The sequence below is a fragment of the Rhinoderma darwinii genome, chromosome 7 (genome assembly GCF_050947455.1).
Source record: "Rhinoderma darwinii isolate aRhiDar2 chromosome 7, aRhiDar2.hap1, whole genome shotgun sequence".
NCBI lineage: Eukaryota > Metazoa > Chordata > Amphibia > Anura > Rhinodermatidae > Rhinoderma > Rhinoderma darwinii.
This window is the reverse complement of record NC_134693.1, coordinates 116,833,052-116,846,351: the sequence shown is the minus strand read 5'-3', so window position 1 is coordinate 116,846,351 and position 13,300 is coordinate 116,833,052. Positions and strand designations below refer to the sequence as shown.

At 40.1% G+C, this 13,300-nt stretch overlaps 1 protein-coding gene across 2 annotated transcripts in view; it reads left to right on the top strand.

Annotated features, from left to right (window-relative positions):
* BICD2 (BICD cargo adaptor 2) overlaps nucleotides 1-7,891 on the top strand; it is a 103,865-nt gene extending 95,974 nt beyond the window's left edge. Inside the window, exons 7-8 of one of the 2 annotated variants that reach the window (XM_075833884.1) lie at nucleotides 1,776-1,986; nucleotides 5,750-7,891. In XM_075833884.1, coding sequence (XP_075689999.1) covers nucleotides 1,776-1,986; nucleotides 5,750-5,755 — 217 coding nt within the window. In that variant the 3' untranslated portion in view covers nucleotides 5,756-7,891. Of the gene's footprint in view, nucleotides 1-1,775 lie in introns of both variants that reach the window. The other variant, XM_075833883.1, reaches the window with a different exon arrangement.
* The last annotated feature ends 5,409 nt before the right edge of the window (nucleotides 7,892-13,300 follow it).

Below are 13,300 nucleotides of genomic sequence, written 5' to 3'. Positions count from 1 at the left end.
TTTATAACCCTCTATAGCTTCTGCTCACGCACAATGGCATCATACAATATCGTATGCAGCTTATCACGCATAGTGTTCGGTTGAATCAGCATTGTCTGTATATGTGTGTTCTCTGATTAGCAGAACTCTGTCCCTAGCACTTTAAAGGGGTTACCAGGATTTTAAAATTAAGGTAGGCCATCAATATTCGATCGGTGGGGGCACGACTCTACATCGATTTTCATTTGTACTTGCACACACATTTGTAGCGGCTGTGTCCCTCATTCTGTTGAATGAGACAACGCTGCAATACCTTGCACAGCCACTACTGAAGTAACGGCACGTGCAAGTACGAATGAAAATGAATGCGGAAAAGTATGCGGCCCCTTCTAAAAGCTGTTGGCGAGAGTCGGACCCCCACCGATCTAATATTGATGGCCTATCCTAAGGATAACCCATCCATTTTACAATTTCGGATAACCCCTTTAAGCTTATTTAGGTTACGGCTCCATGTTAACATGATTTGCTGTAAAATAACTGCATTACTTTGGCTTCAATATTTATGTATGGGAAAGAAAGGTGGAAGCGACCTTGTAAGGTGGGGCTCCATAGTGGCACATTGAAGTCGCCATGAGTTGTGATAATGCCATGATTTTTTTGCGCCATGCATCCCTATTGCACAGTGTGAATATTCTAATTAGGCAGAGGCACACATTGAAAAATCGGCATCTCGCTTTAATGTAGGTACACCTGTAGATGTCACATATAGATGAGACTCTTCCAGCACCAAAGAGCTGAAACTTTGACTGATCTGGAAACTATACCCGTGACCGCAAAATAATTTTTTTTGCAAGTCTATTTTTACATTTGCTTTTCTACATATAACACTATTCAGAAAAAAGGATATTACATAGGATAGGACTGGCCCCTTTAAATTAGATCATTTTATAGATGCGTTTGTGATCGCCTACATATCTGCACCTTCCCTCCGAGCCGGCATATAGGGGTTCTCCACGTCTTACTAACCAGTTAAATAACGTCCCCATAACCATGAATTATTTCTAAGTCTGACTGATGGTAATATTTTAAAAGGGCCAGTCATACATAATGTAATATTTAAAGGAAAAAAGTTCTGCTGCTTGAAATAAGCGCAGCAATTAGTCTGCAGCCATTTAGTACCACAGAGACTAAAGACTTCCTGAGGCCGCTTAGGCACAAAGGGATTTATTAATACATGAAGGCGGCTCCCGGGGGAGTTACAGAGTAATCATATATGAAATATGTGGTATAAATAGATGGGGGATCATCTGGGAACCCATGTCAGATTTAGGTCACCGAGATACAACAAAGTGGAAACGGAGTTCTGTTAACATTGGAATAATAATTACTTAATTTATGTCATTGCATTACATCTCCGTATCTCTTTTACATTTTTGCAGTGGTATAGGGTGATTTTTACTGTAATAGTCTGCAAGTCATCCATGGCATAGCGGCACTATCTACGTTGGTGTAGAGAGGGTGCCGAGCTCAGGTTCAAGTGAATAGGGTTCAGCTGGAATATTGCATACAGCCTATTGACAAGAGTGGCGCTGTTTCTGGAAGAAAGCAGCCATCTTTTTTTCTTATACAATGTATTATGGCTAGTGTAGGGTTTGAGTGGGTGGTGCATGACAAAGAACACCAAAGAGAGATCCTTGTGTCATGCACCACCCTCTCAGTCCATGCTCTAGGCATAGCACGATGACACATTTTGCTTGGTGTTCCATGCTAAAATATTAATGTTCAATCCCTCCCAGATGCGACGAATACGTCACACAGCTTGATGAAATGCAGAGGCAGCTGGCGGCTGCAGAAGACGAGAAGAGGACTTTGAACTCTCTACTCCGCATGGCCATCCAGCAGAAGCTAGCACTGACCCAACGTCTGGAGCACCTGGAACTTGACCACGAGCAGGCCAGGCGCGTGCGCACAAAATCAACGTCCAAAAACAAAACTAGTAACCCCAGTGTAAGTCACGTTCGCTCTTGTGCGGACAGGTCCGAGGGGTCTGTCCTCAACAACCAGGTGTTTTGCAGTGAAAAATATAAGATCTGCTGTGACTAGAGAAAGCAGAGCCTTGATTTTTCCCGCTTGGATAGTCCGCATGAAACGCCAATTGCTACAATATTGCAGCCACTTAACCTGTGCGGGTCTGTTGTTTAAATTGTGTATGCAAATGGTATTATTAAGCTGAGCTCAATTATAACTAACACTTGTATGGGGGGAGCTTGCAACAAGTTAATGAAGGAAGGAGACGGAGCAGCACTTCCGAAGTTAACCTGTTAGGCGTTTTTGTTTTAGGGTAATGGATACCAAGCTGAAGCCGTAATCACTGTGTTGGACCGGTCTTGCGTTATATTAGCAAGCTGGTATTAGAAGCAGGATGACTGGGCAGCTCTTTTTCTCGTGTTGCGTGAGAAATCTTACCATTAAAACGTATTGCAGTCCCTCCCACCTCGCTAGGTCTGGAAGTGATTTTCAGCCAGCTTCGTGGTGCGGTTCCAACATGTGGGCGCATTCCAAAATTATAAGTGCAGAAGAGAAATAATTTGGCCAGGAAAGTAAAATGGTAATTGAAGACGCAAAAATTCTTGCCCATCTTGTAGCAGTGATTTAAAGCTTCAGGAGTCTCTTATCGGGTGTGGCCGTACCAGGTCCATTAGATTGGTGGCCTGCTGTAATGCATGTGTTGATCTATATATATCATGCACCTGCTTAAGGTGACCGTTCCATAGTCCAGAGGAGCAGTAACGAAGTCGTGTCGAGGAATAAGGGAGGTTTACCATAGGTCTTACCGTCAGCCACCTTTCACGAGCATCTCTTACAGTACAACTATCGCATGCTTTGCTAACCTCTGTTCTTTTAATCCAAATCAATAGAAGCACAGATCAAGAAAAATGACCTATAGTCCTATGTGCCACATGTGGTGTGGGAAACAATGCTCAAGTATTAACAAGCTAACCGTATACAGAAATTAGTTTGGGCTTTAGACTACTTGATGCATGGCCTCCAAGTGAGGAAAAGACCAAAAATCTTAATACATGCTGTAAAAGGAGACGCTACATGTTCGGCAAGCGTCCTAACTTTTTCTCCAGGATTAGCGACAGTTTTTTTTTGTAAGTCAAAGTATTAACACGGTTATTCTATATGGTTATAGAATACTACTGCAATCGGTTCCGGAAGAAATGAGCATTATTTATGCCTTCACATGGCATAACAGGGCTCTACAATCGGAGAAATGCTGACCCCTAGGGGCCAGTGCCTAATTTAGGAATGAGACTACGCTTCAATTATAATGGCAATCTTCATTATCAAGTGTAATTCAAGCAAAAAAATTATGATGATAAGATTTTGTGGAAATTGTGCTGGGAAAAGGGGGAACAAATAAATTGACTAATTGATCGGAGGTTGAAAGGGGTTTTCCCATTAGGGACATTTATGACATATTCACAGTATGTGTCGTAAATGTCAGATAGATGCGGGTCCCTATCTCTAGAACACGGCCCCCTAAACCCTACCTCTGTGTTGCGGCTGAAGCGTGTGATTTCCAGCCATGAAGAAGAAAACAGCGTAGCTCTCTGAGCTATGCTGTTTCCGTAAGACCCATAGTAGCGAATGGCCGTTACGAAAGCAGCGTAGCATGCGAGCTACACTATTTTGGTAACTACCATTCAGTTCTATGGAACAGCATAGCTCAGAGCGAGTTACGCTGTATTCTTCTTCATGGTCGGGAATCACATGAGTCATCTGGAGCACAAAGCAGTAGAACGGGGTTTAGGGGGCTCCGTTGTAGAGATGGGTGAGGGTCCCAGAGATGGGACCCGCATCTATCTGACATTTATGACATATCCTGTGGATATGTCATAAATGTCCCTAATGGGAAAACCCCATTGAATATGGCACAATGTTTTTTATTGTGGAAAAACAAATTTAAAGTGCCTGCTTTGAAATGCTGTACTATTGTAAAGCCCTGTTGATTCTAGATTTTTTTTTAACACACACACACACACACACACACACACCTCTTCTTTCGCTGATTCGGGTCGGGATGTATTTTGTCCTTATCCCTAACACTGATTCCTGTCTCTATCCCTAACACAACTTCCTAACCTGCTTAATGTCACATCACTGCCATTCTTTATAGATTATCAGCGCACTGCTTCCTGCGTCCCGACACTCTGCCGCTAAGTAGCCTACGGTTTACTGGAAGGTAATCAAGAGCTCATAGCCTGGTTTTCCGAGTGGTGGAGTGTAGTGGAGAAATTTGCGAATTTGCATGCGAACATGATGTGTTTTCATTTGTTTTTTCATAAAATATTCAGACTTTATACAGTTAATTCATTAACATGTTATATAGAATTTGGATCGTCTGCACATACTCTAAGGCTTTATTCAGACGACTGGGTGTCAAATCGGCCATGAAAAACTGCAGTTTTTCACGGCCAATTAGCACTCGAGCGGGGCCCGTTTTCATGGAGCACTCAGACTTGAGTCTATTGAGGGATCCGGGAAAGCGGGCGAAAATAGGACATGTACTATTTTTTTCCCAGGCCACTCACATGGTCCATTAAAAGAACGGCCGTGTGAATAGGCCCGTATACATGCATTAATTTTAATGCAGCCATGTGATGGCCATTAAAAAAAACGTCCGTCGCACGGCCGACCATCCCTGTCGTCTGAATAGGGCCTAACCCTTCAGTTTTTGTTTTTTTTCTTTTGTGTTTTTTCTTTTTGTTTGGGAAACAGACAGTAGTGTTGGTTATTTAGAAAATGTTTGAATATAAATGCACAAATATTGGTGAACGACACGCACCTATTTCACCAACCGAAGACCACCCCATAGTTTAAATAATTATTTTTTTGTCTTTTCTTTTTCTAACAAACATTGTATGTGTATTTGGGGGGTGGGAGGAATTTAATCGGTTTTTTGTTTTTTTTTTCTTTTGAGATCAAAATTTATTTAGCACAAGCGAACTGACCCACTTTTTTTGCCCACCCTTTTAGCACTAACATTTGAAGAACAAATAGAATCTTCTCAGATTCACTTCTACTCCTCCGCTATAGTGTAAAAGTATCAATAATCATTTTCTAAAACTAAATCAACTGGAATAAGGTTTTCATTTACTTGTATAATTATAGATATAGTTTTAGTCCCTTTGTTTATGAGGTGGTGGGATTCCAATTTTATTTTTTTTTAAGTGTGGAATGGGATCAAGTGTTTAGGTTGGCGTTATATATTTGCCATATTTTGATATAATATACTTAGTTGATTTAATAATGTTGATGCTTTTCGTTAAATATAACCACCAATGCGTCATTCACTTTAGGCTTTATTTCTCTCTCTCTGCATGGGGATAAGCACATTGGGTTTGTTGCTCAGTGATCACATTGCGCATTCATTGATTATCTTGCATGTCCAGTGCACGGATACAAAAATTTCTTCACTTTTGTTTTATTTTTTCTAATAACCTCTGTGCATATTAGGACTCCTGAGCTTCAGCAGATATTGTTCAACACCTGTAAGAAATTTGCTACCTTGCATAGATTTCTCTCCGTACCGCTCTTTTACAGCATCGGCGGAGAGCGCAGCTTATTCTATATGCCTGGAAACTAATGACTGCTTGGTCTTGCTTCATAGTTTTCAACTAACATACTCTGCACAACTCCTATCAGTAATTCCCCATTTGTCATTTTAAATATCTAATTTTCATTTTATTTTCCATTTTTTCAGTTGTAGAATAGTTCCTGGAGAAGAACTTGCGATCCATTGCACTGAGATGCACATAACTCCAGTCCGAGTAGCTCTTGACTATTAGAGCCAATGGCACAAAAAAATATATAAAATATATAAGACGGGAAACTACTGCGCCCTCCTTTTAATCTGATCACTTTTACAGTAAGCACTCCTTCCCATTATTTTTAATGTTTTTGTAATATATCTAAAATATATTCTCAGAATCAAAAAGCTTTACTTTAATATGCTGCTGGGGAAGAAAACTTACAAGTGCTGAACAAAACGCTACGATCAACTGTTCTACGTTAAGCATCAGTAAAGTTGGGTTAAGGGTTTCTTTTTTTTTTGTTTTTAGTTTTATTTTTTATTTTTTATTATTTTACATCCGATTGTTAAACCTGTGCACTTTTGATATTTTTAATATTTTTTGTTCCATTATATTTTATGTAGAAATGTTCTAAACATGTAGGGGCTGCATTAATAGCCTCAACGTGGCGGTTTTCCTGGGTAGTATTAACGCTTGTGCTTGTTGATTTACGTATCAGCATGTTGCAGGGAATATACCAACTGTTTTTGTTTTATGGTTTGATGCTCTTGTTGACGTTAAACAAATTATATATATATATATATATATATATATATATATATATATATATACATTTTTATGTTCTGTCTTACGGCTTTTTCATTACAATTGTTTTGTGTTCTAATTACTGGTTCAACTGCCATGTTCATAAAAAAAAAAAATCCAGGGTCTGAAAATTCTGGGGTTTTCATACTATATTATTATTCTTAGGAATAGCTTAATGTAACAAGGAAAAAACTTGACTTTCTTTGGTTAAACCGTAATAGGCACTTGAAAAAAAAAATGATTTTAATAAGTAGTATTACCTAAAAAAAAATTCAGAATTTTCTGATTTTTTAGGAAATCAAGAATTGCTGATGAACAGAATTTTATACAACTGTTACCAATTAAATTCCAAATTGGAATTGTTTTGTTTTTGTTTTTTTTGTGTTTTTTTTTAATTTTATTGTGCCAAATTCTGGTACATCTAGAAAGTTCACTTCTAAACTTGTCAATTACCTAGTGTTTATAAGCCTTTGTTATGGATACCAGTAGTGCCTTTATGAGAAATTTTAGATCAGCATTGATGGTTAAGAAAAGAGAAAAAAAATCTCAAAAATTTAGGAAACCATGTGGAGCAATAAGTGCAAAGGACAAAACAAGTATCATCTTGCATAATTTTGTCGGATACAAGTCTATATTTACGGAAAAAAATTGTAAAAAATTCCGTTGGTCAGTGATTCTTTTTCAGTGCACATCCTTGCTAATTCAGGGATCGAGACAAATAATTAATGTCTATAAACCAAAACTAATAGCTTTGAAAAAAAATAATAATTTTTTTTCACTTTAATATAGCAAGATGTATTACTTACACATTTGAGGTGGCGGTCCACCAATCTCTGGGGGTCACGAGGACTTATCTGTTACCTATGTATGGTGGTGGACATAGCCTTATCTATCGCTAGCAAATGTGGAAAAACAACACATTAATCTCTGCTCTTGCATGTTGTATTTAACTGCTGTTGTTTTCAGGAAACAGAATCTGCAAACGGCATCAACAAGCTCCGCTCGGCGGCTGTTCGTTGAGGCCTACAAAATTGTTTGTAATTGGTACTCGGAAACGGACGTCATTTTTGCAAGATGACGGAGTAAAAAAACTTTTTGAAATTTTAATTACGTGTTCAGAGGGGGAAAAGGTTTCTGTTTGCTGGAAAAACAGTCTGGATTCTAGATGTTGGGTTTTTATATGCTCATCTTTTACAGTATTGATCTTTAAAATATTGTTACTGCAAATTATTTCATCTGTTATGTGGGTATTTATTTGAAATTATTTCATAAAGTACTGTATTATGTTTATGTGCATTATTTTTAGTGGCAAAGTGTTCTTCAGTTACATGTCATATGCACGTACTCTTGCCAAGTAACCTTTACACAGATCGGAACGTGGAAGCCGTCGCTTAGATTGGTGCTTCTTATAAAGGTCTGCCTAGTGAATGAAAAGTGTTAACGACATTAATACAAGGTTGTGTGTAGCAAGTTGCCTGTGTAAGGGTAGTCACATGTATCAATAAAGATGATAAAGAAACTTTGTGTCTATTTATTTTATTTATTTCTGGACTTAAAGGGAATGTGTTGCCAGAAAAACATGTTTGTTTTTTTTTTAATTAAACATTTAGTGTGTAGGTGATTAAACATTGTTCAAATTTATTTTTTTTTTTTCACGGGTCAGGAAATATTATAAATTAATTCTAATTTATAATATTTCCCATTGCTGGTCACTAGATGGAGCTATTCCCAAAATTGCAGCATTGCAAAATTGGGTAAAAAGCCCTCGCTCTAGTGAGCTCTCAGCATCCCCCCCTCCTTTATCCTGGCTAGTGCCGGGATAAACGAGGGGTTTGAACGGTCTAACCTCCTACACTGTGTGTCGCCATTTTTTGAGCTAACACACAGTGTAGTAGGTTTACATACAGTAGTAAACGTACACAAACACGAACATACATAGAAATCTCTTACCTGCTCCTGCCGCCGCGGCTCCCTCCGGCCCGTCCGCTCTGTCTGCTGCCGCTGGTCCAAGTGCACAAATCCGGAAGCCGCGACCGGAAGTAGTAATCTTACTGTCCGGCCGCGACTTCCGGTCCACAGGAAAATGGCGCCGGACGGCGCGCATTTCAAATTCGACTGTGTGGGAGCGGCACATGCGCAGTTCCCACACAGACGGCGTACATGTTAGTGGATGGAATGGGCCCCGTTCGCAGTCCCTATGGGACTGTGGCTGCCGTATTCCATGTCTGTATGTGTCGTTAATCGACACATACAGAAATGGAAAAAAAAATGGCAGCCCCCATAGGGAAGAAAAAGTGTAAAAATAAGAAAAAGTAAAACACAAACACACAAATAAATATAAACGTTTTTAATAAAGCACTAACATCTTTAACATATTAAAAAAAGAATTGTGATGACACTGTTCCTTTAAATAATGGAGTCCTTCTGGTTGTGTGCACATATAGAGATGGCTTCTCCCGTATGTTCTCTCTTAACCCAACATAACCCGAGATGTTAAACGTATAAGTCACAGCCATCCAGTGAAAAAATATCCGCCGTAGACTCATTTAGTCTCATAGACTCGTAGGAACATTTAGCGTATAAGTTTGTTTTTTTTCTTGGATAGTTGTGACTGACGCCTCTGATGGACGCTTTACATCGGATAATTTTTTTTCACTGGATAGCACAAGATTGTATTGAATTTTTAACATGACAAGTTGTATAACTGAGAAGTTGACATGTCCGTTTTAGTAAATTTATTCTCCATGAAATACCAAATCTGGAGCATGTTTTCTTAAAACTGTGCTTTGTGTTGTTCCTTAGTTATTCCTCCTAGACATTTTATGAGTAAATTGACAACTGGCTGTTACTAGTTGGGGGTGTGTCCCTATACAGACTAACACTGTCCAATCATTGCTGACAGTGTCAGGCTGTGTAGGTAAGCACCCCTTTTACAAGTGGAATTGTAACACCCAGTTGCTAATTTATTCATAAGTTTCTAGGAGGAGTGACGGAGTAATGATACAACGCAGAGTTCTGATAAAATAAGTTCCAGAATTGTTATTTCACAGGGAATACAAATATTAACTAGAATCTACATGTCAGGAGAGGTGACCGATCCGCTTTAACGCAGTTCAATAAAAAGTAAGGGTGGATACATCTGTATATATGTTGTTTTTTCCTTTGTATGGTTTCCTTTTGGCTTAATTTCCTAAAAAGGTTTGTGCCTGTACATATATCCTATTGGATCATAGAGTCACCATAGAGGAGGGTACCCCTCTTGGGGCCCCTTTTTATTAGGAGCATCGCTAATATAGCTGTAGAAAGTACAAGAACCCTAACCGATACCTTAAGTCAATGGGGTTTGTCAGAGTTTACCAGTATCTGTTGGAAAACAGATCTGGCATAGGTGTTATGGCTCTGTTTTAATGCTTATGCTGAGATATGTGACAAATGTTTAAGGCTTTGTTTACCTCTATGTAAGGGCTCTGTTCCGTCTGAGCTTTCCATCGGAACGGAGCCCTGACTGACACAAACGGAAACCAAAGGTAATGTGATCAGCTTTCCGGAGATTCACAAGCGTTCCGTTTTCCACAAATTAATAGCTGTGCAAAACTTATACGAACTCGAAATCTCTCTAAGGCTCTGTTCACATCTGCGTTGGGGTCCCGTTCTGACGTTCCGTCAGAGGTTTCCGTCAGAACGGGACCCTGAGCAGACACAAACTGACACCGACGGAAACCAGGTTTCCGTTTCCATCACCGTTGATTTCAATGGTGACTGATCCGGTGCCAATGAAATTGATGGTGATGGAAACCTGGTGATGGTGATGGAAACGGAACGTCGGAATGGAGCATTGACGCAGATGTGAACAAGGCCTTAGGGGCCATGATTGTACACTATTCATAAGTCTGTATGTACAGAATAGGGGCATGTACATAAACAATGGCCTCCTTCCAGACCTGACATCCGCTCTTATTGACTGAATCTTTACAGAATGCACTAAAGGAGCCTTTTACATGGGACAATGGTCGGCCTGTTACCGATCATTGCCTGTGCAATCAGCCGATGGACGAGTAAACTCTCGTTCATCGGCTGATCACATCTTTTATGTCACCTAAGAAATGGTCGCTTGTCAGCAGCATGTCTCCCTGTGTAAACAGGAACATGTGCTACCGACATGATGCAATTGCATGGGAATGAACGATCGTAGTGACGATCGTTCGTCCCCATAACTTACCGACGATTGCTCCTTCGGCGCTGATTTTCACAGCCAGTATCGGGCCGTCTAAAAGGACATCTACTCTCAATACCACACTATAGAACTCCTTCAAAATGTATTGAACCAGAAAGATTGCAATGCTAAATAATTGAATTCACAAAAAAAATAATGCTTTGGAAAAAGACACCTGCAGACAAAAGTGAGTGATATGCATTTAAAAATCCATGTTTGATGGTGTAAACCATAAGCGCTCATGCCCATGGCCATATTATAGTGCCATGTTGCACGTATCTGTAATATTGCCATAGACTGCTAAGGACCCATGCTGAATCTTCCATGTTCAAACGCATGCCATATTACAGGAGTCGTCTTCTCTAGTAGCGTACAGTACTTCATGGTTGCATCATACGACGGCACACAGAGTACCTATGGGTTAAAAATATGAACCTATCAGGATACAGGTTTTGCTTTTTTATGCCATTGGTTGGCATCATTTAAAGAGGCTCTGTCACTACTTTATAAGTGCCCTGTCTCCTACATAATGAGATCGGCGCTATAATGTAGGTGACCGCAGTGGTTTTTATTTAGAAAAACTATCTATTTTCATCACGTTATGAGCAATTTTAGCTTTATGCTAATGACTTTCTTAATGCCCAACTGGGCGTGTTTTTACTTTTGACCATGTGGGCGTTGTGGAGAGAAGAGTATGACGCTGACTAATCAGTGATCAATCAGCGTCATACACTTCTCTCCATTCATTTAATCAGCGCATAGTGATCTTGCTAGATCAGTATGTGCAGTCACTTACTTACACATAAGGGTATTTGCACACGATGAGAGGCTTTTACGTCTGAAAAGACAGACTGTTTTCAGGAGAAAACAGCTGCCTCGTTTCAGACGTAAAAGCTCCTCCTCGCATTATGCGAGGCGTCTGAGACGCTCGTAAATCTTGAGCTGCTCTTCATTGACTACAATGAAGAACGGCTCAAATTACGTTGCAAAGAAGTGTCCTGCACTTCTTTGCCGAGGCGGTCAATTTACGCGTCGTCGTTTGACAGCTGTCAAACAGCGACGCGTAAATTACAGGTCGTCTGCACAGTACAAATGAATGGGCAGATGTTTGCCGACGTATTGTAGCCCTATTTTCAGGCCTAAATCGAGGCATAATACGCCTCGTTTACATCTGAAAATAGGTCGTGTGAACCCAGCCTAAACGTTATTGAGGTGTCTTGACAGTGAATAGATATTGCTTCCAGCCAGGACGGGATGTCTATTCACAATCCTGACACTTAGGTAACGTTTGTGTGGTACTTACAGCAGAGCAAGCGTAATCTCGCGAGATTACGCTGTAAATTACAGGTTACAGCGAGATTACGCTTGCTGTGCTGTATGTGCCACACAAACGTTTCCGAAGTGTCGGGATTGTGAATAGACATCCCGTCCTGGCTGGAAGGAATGTCTATTCACTGTCATGACACTTCAGTAACGTTAATGTGTAAGGGCTTATTTACACGAGCGTGTTAAACGTCCGTGGGATGGCCGTTGAAACAGCGGCTGTCCCACGGACCTATGTAATTGAAAGTGGCCGTTTACACAGCCGTTGTTTCAGCGGACCGTGTGAAAATAGGACATGTCCGTTCTTTTCGCGCATCACGCATCCCTTCATAGACTCTCCACTATGGGGGATGCGTGACATAGCATCCCGCAGCGCAGAGCATGGATGCACCTCGGACGTGAAAAACTGTAGTTTTTCACGTCCGAGATGCGCAGCGTTAGTGTGAATCAGGCCTTCGTAAGTGACTGCACATCATGATCTAGCAGGATCACTGTGCAGAGTAAATGAATGGAGAGAAGTGTATGACGCTGATTGGTCAGCGTCATACACTCCTCTGTACAATGCCCACTTGGTCAAGAGTAAAAACACGCCCACTTGGGCATTAAGATAATCATTAGCATAAAGCTAAAATCGCTCATAATGTGGTGAGAATAGATTGTTTTTCTAAATAAAAAGCATTACTGTCACCTACATTACAGCACCCATCTCCTTATGTAGGAGATAGGGCACTTATAATGTGGTGACAGAGTCTCTTTACGTTTCATTGCATTCAAGTAGCATCGTTTGCTGCATTAATCCTTCCAGTAAAAATATTAAAACCTGATGGAAAGCATCAGTGTGATCCGTTATTTTTCCATTTTAATTTGTTAACATCAGAGCCATTATGTATCCATAGGAAACTGAACACCTTGACACAAGTGTGAACGGAGCCTTACATCGAAATGATCAAGGAATGCAATGACACTGCTGATGTGTCACATAATCTTTGGGGCCCTTTAAGACATGAGGGCCAGGTTTGACCACAGGCTCTGCACCACTAGTACCTACATCAATGTATTCAGTCATAGAAAAAGGGCAACAATGTCTACACCGCATTCCAAATTATTATGCAAATGTTATTTTTCGCTGATTTTCCTAAATAGTCGATGCAAATGACAGTCAGTATAATCTTCATGCCATTAACCGTTGGAGTATAATGCGAATTTTATTGAACAGATCTCCTAATGATTTTTTTTTAGAAGTAATAAACTCTAAATGCACTGTTTCACATTATTATGCACAACAGAGATCAAAACATTTTAAAGGTTGTAAAGAGAACTAAAATGGTAATTTGTTGAATTTGCAGCATCAGGAGGTCATATTTACAGAAATCAAAAGCTC